The sequence below is a fragment of the Euleptes europaea genome, chromosome 5 (genome assembly GCF_029931775.1).
Source record: "Euleptes europaea isolate rEulEur1 chromosome 5, rEulEur1.hap1, whole genome shotgun sequence".
NCBI lineage: Eukaryota > Metazoa > Chordata > Lepidosauria > Squamata > Sphaerodactylidae > Euleptes > Euleptes europaea.
In genome coordinates this window covers 82,609,213-82,623,988 of record NC_079316.1, presented here as the reverse complement: position 1 = coordinate 82,623,988, position 14,776 = coordinate 82,609,213, and the positions used below count along the sequence as shown (strand labels likewise).

Below are 14,776 nucleotides of genomic sequence, written 5' to 3'. Positions count from 1 at the left end.
AACTCCAGAATATAATCTGATGTGCTGACATGGTGTCTGTGTTTTCGCTTGGAAGTAATGTCTATGTGTTGCATGACATCGCTTCTGCTCCTCACATTTCTCCCATGAGTCTGGGCGCAAGTGTGGGTGGGAGAGTCAGACTGCCAGGAGGTTGCCCTTCTAAAGCGGGCAAATGGTAAGTATGAAAAACATATTGCATTGCAAGTATAGCCTCTGACTCAAATGTTCGCATAACAACTAGGTTCAGTCCGTATTTCAATTGGGCATTGGATTCAAGCAAAGTATTCCCCTGTTTAAAAATAGGATGGAGGCAGATTTGAATAAGCCAGTGATTTCCAGGCCATCCTTTGTTAAGTCGGTTGAGGTGTCTCCAAGAATTGGCTGGTTGGATGCTACTGACATTAAGAGAAGTCTCTATGAAGACTTTTCCTGCATCTCTGATATAAGCCAGGTAAGATAACTCGGGCTGCATTATTCTGCATGTTTTTAAAATCTCACAGTTCCAGTTTATATCGACTTAACAAACTGAAATGAACCTTTTGTTTGTGGGCTTCCTAGGGACACCTGGTTGGCCACTGTGTGATCAGACTGCTGGACTTGATGGACCTCGGTCTGATCCAGCATGGCTTTTCTTATGTTCTTATGAGATAGAAAGCCAGTGTGATGCAGTGATCAGTGTTTGACTGGTGTCTGGGAAGCCCTGATTCAAACAGGGGTGGATTGGCCATTATGGCCACCAGGGTGCCCCCAAGTGCTTAAAAAGAGAGGCGAGTGTGAGGAAGAAGGCCTAGCCCAGCTTGGCCAGGCAACTCTTGCTCAGGGCTGCCTGGGAAAGTTATCCTAGCCAGCATGGTGTAGTGGTTAAGAGCAGTGGTTTGGAGCAGTGGACTCTGATCTGGAGAACCTGATTTGATTCCCCACTCCTCCACATGAGCAGCGAACCCTAATCTGGTGAACTGGGTTTCCCCACTCCACATGAAGCCAGCTGGGTGACCTTGGGCTAATCACAGCTCTCTTAGAGCTCTCTCAGCCCCACCTACCTCACAGGGTGTGTTGTGAGGAGGGAAAGTGATTGTAAGCCGGTTTGCTTCTTTAGCGGTAGAGAAAGTTGGCATATAAAAACCAACTCTTCTTCCTACCTTTGGGGGGTGGAGGAGAGGGGCCTTTGTCCAGTGCTGTTTCTCCCCCCGCCCCCCCACATTCGATGGTAGATTCCAGTCCCCACTCTGTGAATCACACTGTTTGATCTGGGCCGATCATCTTCTCTCAACTGAACAAAGTTGTGTAAGGACAAAAGGGGGAGGGAATCTCATCATGAGCACTTTGGAGGAAGGGCAAAATAACAATGGATAGAAAGAAATGGTAATTCCATTGTGGATACTCATAGTATGAAAAATGCGGCTGATAGTATGAAAAATGCGGCTGACAGATTTCCATCGGTCATGCTTTTCAGAAATAGCATTTGCAGACTTGTCATTAGGATGGCCCATAGTATGAATCACTGGGCAGGTGAACAAGGTTATCAGCCTCTGCACTGTTAAGAAGTAAAGTGTGAGGAAGAAATGGTTGGCTGGAAAAATAAGATCTTTTTTGAAACTAAAGACAGTGGTCGGACCATGGCATGCAAAGAACGTTCTTTTACCTTGACTACTAAAGGGTTGTTTGTTTGTTTTTGTATTTTAGAGAGAGAGTTTGGCATCCAGAGAACGTATTTATGTTTGCCTTCGCATTAGGCCCCTTATGCAATTGAAAGAAGAGACTGAGTCTCAGGTGTGTTTAATGAAACTGCTTTTAAATGTTTGATGAAATTTAAAGGTATGCCATCTGCTGGGTTAAAGCACAATTTTCTTTTTACAGGGCTGTATTTCTGTTCTTGACTTGACAAGCATTATACTAAAAGCCCCCAAGAGCTCTATGGTATTTCGGCTTAGTGAAAAAAACTTGGGACAGATGGTGCAGAAATTCACTTTTTCGCAGGTAAATAAGAGCATTGCCAGTGTATGCAATATGGGCACAGTTTAACTATTTCTGGCTGGTTTTATGTGCAATCTGAAAAGTTTAAGACATGAGAACCCGAGTCAGTGTGTTACAGTGATTAGAATGCTGAACCAGGACAAGGAGTACACTCTACCATTAAGCTTGCTAGGTAACATTTGGGCAATCATATCTCAGCCTGGTATACCTCACAGGATTGCTCTGAGGATAAAGTGGGAAGGTGGGCAGCCCTGTAAGCCTCCTTGAAGGGAAGTTTGAATAAGAATAATATTTTTAAAATAGCTTTCTAAATGGAGTAACAATTACCGTATTTTTTGCTCCATAGGACGCACCTTTCCATAAGACGCACCTAGTTTTTAGAGGAGGAAAACAAGAAAAAATCTTGTTTTCCTCCTCTAAAAACTTGATTATGGAGCGAATGCCGGCTGGGCACATGTGCGTCGGGACGGCATGAGCTGGCGTTCCCTGCCCCGACGGCCAGCTGGGAGGCAGGCGGGGCCGCACAGAGCGAGCCAGCGCACGCGGCCAGCCGGCTCTGTGCGGCCCTGCCCGCCTCCCAGCTGGCGGGGCGCACAGAGCCGGCTGGGCGCGTGTGCGTCTGGACGGCGCGAGCCGGCGTTCCCCGCCCCGACGGCCAGCTGGGAGGCGGACAGGGCACACAGAGCCGGCTGGGTGCGTGTGCGTCGGGACGGCGCGAGCCGGCATTCCCTGCCCCGACGGCCAGCTGGGAGGCGGGTGGGGCCGCACAGAGCTGGCTGGGCGCATGCGCCGGTTCGCTCTGTGCGGCCCCGCCTGCCCCCCAGCTGGCCGTTGGGGCAGGGAACGCTGGCTCGCGCCGTCCCGACGCGCACGCGCTGAGCCAGAATTTGCTCCATAAGACGCACGGACATTTTCCCTCACTTTTGAGGAGGAAAAAAGTGCGTCTTATGGAGCGAAAAATACGGTAGCCCATAGTCTCCATAAAGATAAAGGTCATCCCCTGTGCGAGCATCAGGTCATTGTGGTGTATTGGTTAAGAGCGGTGTATTCTAATCTGGAGAACTAGGTTTGATTTCCCCACTCCTCCACATGAGCGGCGGATGCTAATCTGGTGAACCGGTCTGGTTTCCCCACTCATACACATGAAGCCAGCTGGGTGACCTTGGGTTAGTCACAGTTCTTGTCAAGCTCTCTCAGACTCACCTACGTCACAAGGTGCCTGTTGTGGGGAGAGGAAGGGAAGGCGATTGTAAGCTGGTTTGATTCTCCTTAAAAGGTAGAGAAAGTTGGCATATAAAAACCAACTCTTCTATGGAGTGACGTCACATCACAACGCTTGCCAGGCAGGCTATGTTTACGGGAAGTTTTGCCATTGTTTTCCCCAGTCGTTTATACTTTACCCCCGGCATGCTGGGTACTCATTTAACTGACCTTGGAAGGATGGAAGGCTGAGTCAACCTGGCTCCTGTTGGGATCAAACCCAGGTCATGAGCAGAGCTTTGAATACAGTACTGCAGCTTACCTTTCTGCACCATGGGGCTCTAAGCCATTAAAAAAAAACAACTATTCCATAAAATCCTCTTGTCAATTTATTAGGTTTTTGGCCCTGAAACCACTCAAGAGGAGTTCTTTGAAGGCACCGTGAAGCAGCCGGTGCAAGATTTCCTGAGGGGACACAGTCGCCTGGTGTTCACCTACGGGGTCACAAATGCAGGGAAGACATATACTTATCAAGGTACAGCTGAACCCTTGTGACTGCTTGGAAGATGCTAGTTCGATTTGTACTTTATTTGCTGTGGCTGTTTTTGTCATTCAAGCTACCACTTTAAACCTGGAGATTTTTTTTGTTTGTGATGAGTATAACTTTTTTAATGCCTTTGGTTACTTTATTTCTCGTCTGAGTAAGCGTTGCAAGTGAAATGGAACTAAGACCATGTATTGGAGTGTGGCGTTTCAAGCATGACCTCATTAGGCGATCCGCCATAAGAATTACTTAAGTTAACATAATGTGAAATTTCTCAAGTACTGGGAAAAAAGCCCTAACAGTGTCCAAAAGGTTTCCTGCAAGTGACTTTGTTAGGTCTTGAAGGGCAAAGGCTTTGTATGAAATTGTAAATAGTTTGGTCCTCAGAACCATTGAGGTCTTCCAGAAAAGGATTAGAACAGATTTATTTTTCTAATCGGGGTGTATGTGTAATTCTCCTGTAAAGAGGACCCAGGTCAACCAGTCAAAACATTACTTTCTGGGACTGGCAGTGCTGATGTGGGAGAGGGAAGATGCTGAAATGGGAAGGAACTTAATTGCTTTGACTGGTCTAAGAATGTTATCTCTTAACAATGTTTGCAGTGTGACAGTGGTCTGGACCACATAGACGTTGTAATGATGTAAATGTGGCTGAAATCAGTTGGCATTGGTAGGCTTTGTTCTCTGTGTGTGTGAGAGAGAGAGTGAGAGATGTGTTCCATCCTCTCTGTTTCTTTTTGGCTGGGGAAGGAGACTGCCTTTCTTGGGGCCAGCCCTTGTGTCCTTCGTTGTTGCGATGCATGTTGGAAGGGCTAATTCTGTTCCCCATGACAGCAAATGGGTCGCCTTTGTAATGTGGCTAATAGAAGTCTTGTATGACAATCAGTCAGGAACACAGAGCTTTCTGTCAACTTGCTAGCTCCTTACCAGTACAAATGGCAATTCACCCTGATCATGCAGTCAGTTAAATCCACCTATTCATATTAAAAGCATGGTTTTAGTTCCAGGTGCATTTTGAATGGAGAATCTTTTGCCTTTCCATAACTGTTTGGCTCCAAAAGAACATTCAAAGTCCTGTTAAATCTTCTGTTGAACATGGTAGGCACAGAAGATAGCATGGGCATTCTCCCAAGGGCGCTGGATATGTTGTTTAGAAACATCCCAGGCAAATTGTATTCCAAGATGGACTTCAAGCCCCATCGATGCCAAGAACATAGAAAGCTGGGTGAAGAAGAAGTGAGAGAAGAAATGCTTCTCAAGAACTCGCTGCTCCGTCTTGTGAAAGAGGTATGTCACCTTACAGAACTTACTAAACACTCAGCCTAAATGAGCTCAAAAATATTGACAAAATTCCATCAGAGAGAGGCCGGAACACTAAGCCAATTCATTGGAATCAAAAGTAGAATAACAGCCATTCACTGCTTTTTAGCTAGTCTTTTCTTTTTAGCTTTGAGGACCAAAGACAACACTCTGAAGTGTAATGAGACTTAATAATCCTACATGTATACTAAAAAGGCAGCTCCATTCTGCAAAGTACCTTTGCCTTGCTAAGAAGAAACTCTTACAGTGAAAAATGCTTTAAATAATGCTTGTAAGCTTCCATGAGCTTAAGGGGGAAATGTGAGGCATAAATGAGAAATATTTCTATTGATGACGGCTTTCTGGTGCTGGAGAACCTGGTTGGATACATGCTCAGAAACCAACTTGGATCACGGTGTGACTACTTATCAAAATGAAAAATGGGAAAGTACATGAAGGTTTTTTTTTTAAATCTGGAAAGGGCAACTATGGTGTAAGACTTTAGATCTGGCTGACTATATCGGGCTTTTAACATATCAGTTTATTCTCTCCAGTACCAGAGGAGCATGCCTATCATATTAGGTTCTTTGGAACACAGGCAGACAATTTTGCTGCGATTGTCATGTTTGTGGGCTTCCTAGAGAACCTGGTTGGCCACTGTGTGAACAGACTGCTGGACTTGATGGACCTTGATCTGATCCAGCATGACCTTTCTTATGTTCCTTCTGCATGCTAAGCAGATGGTCTACAAACTGAGCCTCAGCCCCTTCACAGTGTTGTAAAATGGAGGAGGGGAGAATGATATTATAAGCAACTTTGAGACCACACTGGGGAGAAAAGCAGGATATTGCAATCTGAATGCATGTTGTTGATGCTGCTGAAAGGTGACAGGATGCTCTGTCACAGATCTTGCATTACTCACTCTCTTGCTGGCTTCTGAATGTTCCTTTTTTTAGTGGTACCTAGGAGAAGCTTTGTCAAATGTATGAAATGTTCTCTGGCCTACAGCAACGTATTTCTTAATATGCTCTACAAGATAGCACAGGACGCATATTTTTTGCTAAAGCATTCTAATGTGGTTACCATTTGGTAGTTTCTGCAGTAATGGTAGCAAATTTCAATGTTAATAGTAATTTTCTAGTAGCGCATCATAAACATCTAATGGTGTAATATAAAAAATGATATTTTACATCTCTCTGTAGAATATTTAATTACCCAGGTTCTGTTCCTTTCTTAATTGTCAGGGAGATCATCAAAATGGCACCAATCGAAATAACAGAACTGCTGATAATTCTGAAGGTAAGTTCTGTATCTGAAGGGGTCAGGGTGCATAGATTTCACACATGCTAATTAAATTGCATAGTTAAATTGTGGAAACCCCTGCCCCAGGATGTAGTGATGGCTGCCAACTTGGAAGGCTTTAAGAGGGGAGTGGCCATGTTAATTGAAGATATCCATGGATACTAGTCAAAATGAATACTAGTCATAATGCATACCTATTCTCTACAGTATCAGAGAAGCATGCCTATTAGGTTCTGTGAAACACAGGCAGGATAATGCTGCTGCAGTCGTTTTGTTTGTGGGCTTCCTAGAGGCACCTGGTTGGCCACTGTGTGAATGGACTGCTGGATTTGATGGGCCTCGGTCTGATCCAGCATGGCTTTTGTTATCTTATAATATGGGAAGTGTTGCAAGGAGATTATCTTAGAACTAAGGGGCACTGCCGAGAACAGTATTTCACATGATATTGCCTGGAATGGTTTGCTTCCATAAAATGTCCATGTAATTCACCTTCTTTTATGGGTTCCTCCCCACGCTGTCAGAAGTGGAGCAACCCAGCAGGGATGAGGAGAGTGGTGCCACGTTCTCTGTCTGGGTGTCGTTTTGTGAAATTTACAATGAATGCATTTATGACTTGCTGCTCCCAATGACCAACGATAGGAGGAGAAAGATGCTGCGCCTCGCACAGGACATAAAAGGCTGTTCGTATGTCAAAGGTAATGAGCGTTTTCTGTTGAAGGTCTTAGTGGTCCTTAAATCAGAGGCTGGAAACGGGAGCTTTACCAAGGACGGGGAAAGCAGGCTTTATTCGCTCTTCAAAAAAGAAATTTAGCCTTGCGATCTAAAGGAAGTACAGGTTGAGTATCTGTAGAGGAAAACGCAGGAGCTTCCGCTCCTGCGTTCTCTCTTAAGGTGGCCAAAGAGACACTTTTAAACAAAACACTGATCTCAGGAATCCCCTGAGCAAAGCCAGTAGTCTGCCACCAGCCTTTATTCAACCAGTTTAGCCCCAGGCAGAAGATAAGGGCAGCCCCTGCTTGCTGGTGCCAAATTAACACGTAATGTTCACCTTGCAGGGTAGGAAGCCCGGCAAGGGGAAACTACAAAAGCAAAGGGTTTGGGTTTGGTAGGCTGACCCCAAACAACAAGGCACTTAGATTTAGGACTTGAAGCCAGTGAAGTCAGAAACCACAACTAAAAGTGGATTTTATGGATTTATTCAAAAGGTTTGTGCTCGTTACAGAATTCAAAAGGATTTGTGAAGCCCAAGCAATTCAAAATAACAAAGCTTTTAAGCAGCTAAATTCACAGTAGGATTCTTAGGTTCAAGAGTTTGGCAAAGCTTAGCAAGTTACAAAAACATTACCCGTTCCAAAAGTGATGATGTACATCAGTTCAGCATTCAAAAAGTGTTCCAAGAGTTCCATTTGGCATATCCCTGCCCAAGGAATCAGATGGCTGGATGATGGTGTCGGACATGCTCTCCGCATGCCCAGACCACCACACCCTATAGGTCAGGGTGGGCTATATTTATCCTCAGAGGTCTCGATGGGGTGAGCTCAAGGCCCAATGAGGTCCCCAGGATTCTAATAACCAGTTGATTAATGATATGTCAAAACTTTGACCAAACCAAGCATCAGAGTTCCGGAGGTGAGAAATGCCAGCAGTAACATACCGGTATCTCATCTGGGCCTCCCTGTGACAGAATAAGGGCTTAACTGAAAGCAGTTTATTGCCTTGGTGGAAGGATGTTGTAAAATGTGTTGCAGCTGGGTTATCTCTTTAGAAGTGAGAATGTTCCCACAGCTGCAACTGCCCACAGTTTGATATCATAGAATAAACAGGCCAAAAGCCTGAACCAGGAAACCAGGCAGCAAGAAACTATGGGGAGCACATTTCCTTGACAGTATCCCTTATCCAGACTGCTTGGGGCCAGAAGTGGTCTGTATTTCAGATCTTTCCATATTTTTTATTTTTTGGGGAATTCTTGCATATACATAATGATATATCTTGGGGATGGGACCCAAGTCTAAACATGAAATTCATTTATGTTTTATATATGCTTTATACACATAGCCTGAATGTAATTTTGAACAATATTTTAAATAATTTTGTGTACACTGAACCATCAGTGGCACTCCTGAGGGGCCTGTGAGTAATGCCTGCATGCCGGCTCAAAAGGTCCGGTTTTCAGATCAGTCTGGATAGTGAATGTCCGGATAAGGGGTACTCAACCTGTACATTATTTAGTCTCTACCCTCTTCCTTCCCCCAAACTGCTTTTTTCAGAATAGGATAAACAACTATATCTACTGTCCCTGTCTGTATTCTTACCTTTACTATCAGCTGCAACTTTGATTCTTGTTTTTATCATGTGTCTTCTAAACTGGATAAAGATACCTGCGGTATTAAGGGCCAGTCATGTATTCTGTTAGCCAAAAGCATTTCTTCCATCTAGGAGATGAAGCCAAAAGCATTTCTGCCATCTAGGAGATGAAGCATCAGTATTGCTTCACCCAAGCTATTCTGTAATACATTTTGGTTTTTAGTCCACCTGCTCTTAAAAGAGATGGCTATACATTTTGCAAATATGTGAATGTTACATTTGGGAAGCAGTCCACGCTTGAAACCGTGAATATAGCAGGGATATGAAGCATTGTTTGGGTTTGTGCTCCTGTGTGCATTAACATTATAATGTGACCAGGGCAATCACACTAATTCACACAAACTGCCTGCCATGGGAGTGGGGAATGAACAAACTAAAAGTTTGGAGGGGGAGAGTTTATGAACTAGTGACATGTTGCCATAACTTAGCCCGGGCAGCGTGTAAAGCATCACTTTAATTGCAAGTGTACCTTCTTATTCTGCGGACTCATCATTTTCTGTTATGCGTATGCGATACTTCTATTTGATGCTTCATTGACATTCAATGTTTCCTCAAGATCTACAGTGGATTCAGGTTTCAAATGCCAAAGAAGCCTTTAAACTCGTGAAGCTAGGCCTCAAGAATCAGAGTTTTGCTTCTACAAAACTGAACGCCAACTCCAGTAGGAGGTAAGAAATGAGGGGTGGGGGGGGGAAAGTGGGAGGAGAGGTTCATAGTAGAATAGGCTTGCTAGAAAATACATACCCAGGAGTGAGTGAGCTGTGAGTCATGAAAGCTCATACTGAGATAAAGGTTACTAGTCTTTACGGTGCCACTGGACTTCTGTTTAGCAAAACAAAGTGACAATGGTAACAGGGATTATTTGGTTTCAGGGATTGTTTGGTTTCTACTCTGAATTTATCAAAGTCAGACTTGTTAAAGCCAGTGCCCTAGAACTTGGTGGTGGGTGTCTTGAGAGTACAATAATTATTATTCACATCTACTTAGAGTTAGCAGTATAGGACCTTTGATAATATGAAACTTTCAGATGTTACTGCTTAAATTTCCCAGTGTGTTCTTCAATATTTACAAAAAAGCTTGCTTTTATAGCAGGGGAGAGAATAAGCCTAAAATTCATTGTCAGCTTATTAAAGGTAAAGATAGTCCCCTGTGCAAGCACCGGGTGATTACTGACCCGTGGGGTGACGTCACATCCCAACTTTTACTAGGCAGACTATGTTTATAGGGTGGTTTGCCAATGCCTTCCCCAGTTATCTACACTTAACCCCCAGCAAGCTGGGTGCTCATTTTACCGACCTCGGAAGGATGGATGGCTGAGTCAACCTTGAGCCGGCTACCTGAAACTGATTTCTGTCGGGATCGAACTCAGGGCGTGAGCAGAGCTTGGGCTGCAGTACTGCAGCTTACCTCTCTGCGCCATGGGGTTCTTTGCATTGGGGAGGGTAGCTTTACATGAGGCCGAGGAATACCTATATTAAACCCCTGCTGCCCAGTGATCAGAGTCTCTCAGATCAGCAGTCGGTGATGTACCTTTTATCTGCTAGAAACCGCTCTGTGACCCAACAAGTAGCTAGTTTTCTCCTGTTTGCACAAAGGATTCACGAGCAGTTTGTTCGTACTTCTAAGTAATGTCATTTTAATGTAACCTGTTTTAACCGTTTTCGCAATTCTGTTTATTGTGTGCTGATGTAAATGCCTAATAAAGGTGATGATGATGCATTGGGGAGGGGGGAATATGTATTTTGCGATAGATTTTTAGTCACTGCTTGTTAGAACCAAGGTGAGCATAGCCTATGACATATGCCAAGGCTTCCTGAGACTGGAATTTTTAATTCTTTAATCAATGTTAGGCTGCAACAATGTGTTTTTTTTAGTAAAGTTCAATGTTTCTGACCCTGGCTTTATGTTCTTTTTTCCCCTTTTCAGCCACAGCATATTCACTGTGAAAATGCTTAAAATAGATTCCAATGCAACTCATGTTGTGCGAGTCAGTGAGTAAGTCATCTTGCGTTGAGATAAGTCTTGTTCTTGTTTCTTCGAAGCTTAACAAAGGCCAGCTTAAAATTCCCGCGCTCTGTGGGGCTTTTGTCTACCTTCAGGCTATTTCTGTGTGACTTGGCTGGCTCAGAACGCTGCACCAGAACCCACAATGAAGGAGAGAGACTGAAAGAGAGTGGGAATATTAATGCGTCGTTGCTTATTCTGGGCAAATGCATCAATGCCCTCAAGACCAGTCAGCAGTCTAAGTAAGTGCTAGAGGAGAGGACCTCAGAGACCTTGGTAGAAGGCTGTCTAGCCACTTGCGAAGGGCAGAATGCTGTTTGTGGGATGGAAGAAGGAAGATGTGGGCATAGTTTTAGTGTGTCCTACTGATAATGGTTTGAGATTGTATTATTTCTCCACAGGCTGCTTAATCCACTGCCTGTATCTCTCCCATTCATAACTTGCAGAGATTGTGAGGGTATGCTGTAAAAGGGCAGCAGGTATCTTTTCAGATGATCCCTTAAGCTTCCAAAGAGTTTTTCCCTGCTTATGTTTAAAGGTCCAACGTGCCTCTGCAATGAAACAGTACTAAATTGAACATATTCTTCTGCCATCCATCTGTCACGGGATGCTTGGCCGATTTAAAAATCTACCTAGCAGTTTCCAGGTTTTTTTAATCTTGTTGATAATTTTAGTCAAAGGTATGAATTATAGTCCTGCAAAATGTTTGCTCTGACAATGTGTTTAATAAGTACAAATGAGTACCCAGCTTGCTGGGGGTAAAGTGTAGTTGACTGGGGAAGGCAATGGCAAACCATCCCATAAACACAGTCTGCCTAGTAAACGTCAGGATGTGGCGTCTCCCTTCCCCAACTACATTTAAGTTTGCTTGATCATGAAGCACACACACACACACAACAGTTTCTTTTTTTAATGCCGAACACCAAGCTAGCCTACAATAAAAAATCTGTTTGGGTGCCATTACTTGAGCACCAATGCACACATCGTGCAGTGCAAATCGGCTGCATGTACATTGCTTGGGTGGCCTGGCCAAGGGAAACTGAGTCCACAGACACATGGGGGTCCTCAAGTAGCTCCCTGTCGCATTCTCCCATCTCTCTGCAAACTCCTGTTCTGCCCTCCAAGGTTTACGCAGCAGGCACGTGACAGGCCAGCTGCAAACTTGCTGCTGTGGATTGTATAAATCGCCGCAGAGCTCTTAATGCGGGTCGTGCCAATTGAAACAAACTAATGCCTTATCTGCCTGAAGAGATGCCCTTTAAAGTGAGTTGCAATGGCGATGACGTTGTGATGTTCAATTCCAGGTTGCAGCAGCACATCCCCTTTCGTGAAAGTAAGCTAACTCACTTCTTCCAAGGCTTCTTCAACGGTAAAGGGAAAGTATGCATGATAGTCAACGTCAGCCCGAGTACCGCTGCGTATGATGAGACCCTTAATGTGCTGAAGTTTTCGGCAATTGCTCAAAAAGTAAGTGCAGTCAGATAAATTGCCAGATGTCCTTAGCGGCAAAAAAACACACAAAACACCCTATTTATTTGGCCTGTGTGAGATTTGCAAATAGCTGTTGCCCAGGTGGCTTGCCATTGCCCTTGTTTGGTGTTTCAAGTACAAGAATGTGCACTATGAACCAGATTGATGTTAACTTTGTAGTAAATTCTGCAGAATTCATATTTTTACTTATCCAGAATTACCGTACATTTTTAATATGGGTATTGAAGTATTAATGGCCTAGTCAGATAGTTTGTTGCCCATTCTGTTTGAATTTTTAAATTGCTTTTGAGGCCAACTGTTGCTTTATTTTAGTTCGACATCAGAAGTCAAAGTAGAATGGGAATAGCAATATGTCATCCTAAGCCTCTACACCAGGGATGTCACACATAAGGCCCGGGGCCCAAATCTGGCCCCTTGAGAGCCCTTATCCGTCCAGCAACATAGATGAGGCAGCTAGCCCTCCCCCTCACTCTCGATCTGGGCTGGCGAGGCATGGCCGGCCCCGACCAAGTAACATTTATATCCTATCCAGCCATCGTAACAATGGAGTTCGACACCCCTGCTCTACACTATTAGGTAACTCCAAGGTTCATATAGTCCAGCATTCCGTTCCAAGCAGTGGCCAGCCAAGATTCCTTTGGTAACTGGCAAATTGGACATGGTGGGGATAACAATCCCTTGCTTGCCTCCAAACCCCAGTATTTGACAGTTATCCTCCTCTTGAACATGAATGTTTCTTTTAGTTAGTGATGGACTCATGGAGGATACCCCTTTGTTTAATGCTAGTAGCCGTTGCCACATTTTGTGGTAAATGCCATAAAGCCCTTTCTTTTGCCTAATCCGAACCTTCTGCCATTTTTGTTGTGGAGGATGATCCTTGCTGCTGTAAAGGGGGGAATAAAGCTCCAATACACCCCTGTTGTGTTTTGTCTCCTCACCCCCAAAAATTGCTTTAAGGGGAAAAATATAGTAAAAAAATCATAATCGTATTTTGTATTTTATCTATTGCGTTTACATACTACCCGGGTTTTTTTTGGCTCATGGAACTCCATGCAGCGTAGTCAGGATTCGTTCATATATTCATGTAGTCAGTTATGTGCACCAAAGATGGCACTGGATTCCATGAAATGGGCTTCCGCGATCCTACCCATTTCACCAATGCAGGTTTCATCAAAATCAGAAAGAAATCCTCGCGTGGCTGTTAGGCAAGATGCCTATTCCAAACACGAGGAGTGTGCTTCTCTTGTTCAAATGAATGGCATGGTATTATTGTGCACTGTTTGAAACTGTGAGACACCTGTATATATAGAAACACTTCTTTTATAGAAATTATAAATAGTACAATCATAAGAATCTATTTTTTGGCAATTGTTATATTAATGTGCTTGGCCATCAGTGCTGGTTTCTTTGTAGTACCGCTATTGACAGACCGACACAGCTACCCATTGTGATCTTCTCCAACTGTGGCTTTTAACATAGCATATTAACTTCCTTACTGAACAGGTTGTCGTCCTCGACTCTTCAAATTCTCCCCAAGAACAAACACATGACCAGACGTCCATCAGAGAAGAGCTAAAAACTGATGCTGAAGCCGATGTGTGTGTTCCTCTTAAAAGAGAAACTGTACTTTGGGAGAGGACTCTGGAAGATGTGATTGAAGACGAAGAAGAATTGGCTGCTGACAGCAGTGGGGTGCATGAAATACACTGTGCTGAGGATAACATTCTCAAGGGGACAGAGTCCGAGGGAGTGGAAGAGACATCAAGCCAGGCAGCCGATGAAGATGATGATGAAGTGATCATTGGGAAAGAAAAATATCTGGTATATATTGTTGTGCCAGAGGAGGAGCTGTGTTGGTTCTAGAGCTGGAAATGCAGAACGTTTTAACAATTAACTAGTTAACAGTGCAATCCTATGCGGAGTTAGTCCAGCCCAAACTCGCTGAAATTAATGAGATTAGGTTGGAGTAATTCTGCGTAAAATTGCACTGTTTAGTGGGGTAGCAGCCTGCTTCCTCGTGCTCGAAGTAGATTGAGAAGGTTTGTATGTAGCATGAATTACGCTACAAAGTTAGCAAGGCAGGACACAGGCTATACTGAAAATAGAAACTTGACAGGCAAGGGGGTGAAACATGAATGCAACGTGTGATACGCTACTACTTCAGATTGGAAAACTATTTAGAGTTTTTCCCCCCCAATTGCTGTCTAAGGAAACTTAAACTGAAGCCTAAGTCTGTTGTGATTGCAGAGTATTTTGTGTGTGTGTGTGTGTGTGTGTGTGTGTCTTTTAAAATTTTTTATCACAACTGGGTTACTGATAATGGTCAGAATGCACCCATATGCAGAGCAATATGGAGCTCTGTCTTTTGTTTGAAGGTTGCCCAGTACTGACTTTTCCATCATTTTGGGCAGAGAAAACCCTGATCGCCACCTGTGTGAGAACTGCTGCCACTGGAGATGTCAGGGACCGATCCTGGGACTTTGGTCGCAAAGCATTTGTTTTATCTCCCTAGCTACAACCCCCCCTCACACACATTGTGCCCGGCTCCTACAGGGAATGGTGGGTGTCTGTCTCATGTGACGCACCCGCTCTTTATAC

General features: G+C 44.1%; 1 protein-coding gene across 1 annotated transcript in view; it reads left to right on the top strand.

Moving 5' to 3' along the window:
• Positions 1-304: 304 nt before the first annotated feature.
• The window catches only part of KIF20B (kinesin family member 20B), a 52,730-nt gene continuing 38,258 nt past the window's right edge, over positions 305-14,776 (top strand). Inside the window, exons 1-12 of the mRNA XM_056849617.1 lie at positions 305-451; positions 1,684-1,770; positions 1,858-1,977; positions 3,571-3,709; positions 4,821-5,009; positions 6,266-6,316; positions 6,841-7,014; positions 9,240-9,351; positions 10,610-10,678; positions 10,783-10,929; positions 11,992-12,154; positions 13,682-13,999. Coding sequence (XP_056705595.1) covers positions 305-451; positions 1,684-1,770; positions 1,858-1,977; positions 3,571-3,709; positions 4,821-5,009; positions 6,266-6,316; positions 6,841-7,014; positions 9,240-9,351; positions 10,610-10,678; positions 10,783-10,929; positions 11,992-12,154; positions 13,682-13,999 — 1,716 coding nt within the window. The remainder of the gene's footprint in view (positions 452-1,683; positions 1,771-1,857; positions 1,978-3,570; positions 3,710-4,820; positions 5,010-6,265; positions 6,317-6,840; positions 7,015-9,239; positions 9,352-10,609; positions 10,679-10,782; positions 10,930-11,991; positions 12,155-13,681; positions 14,000-14,776) is intronic.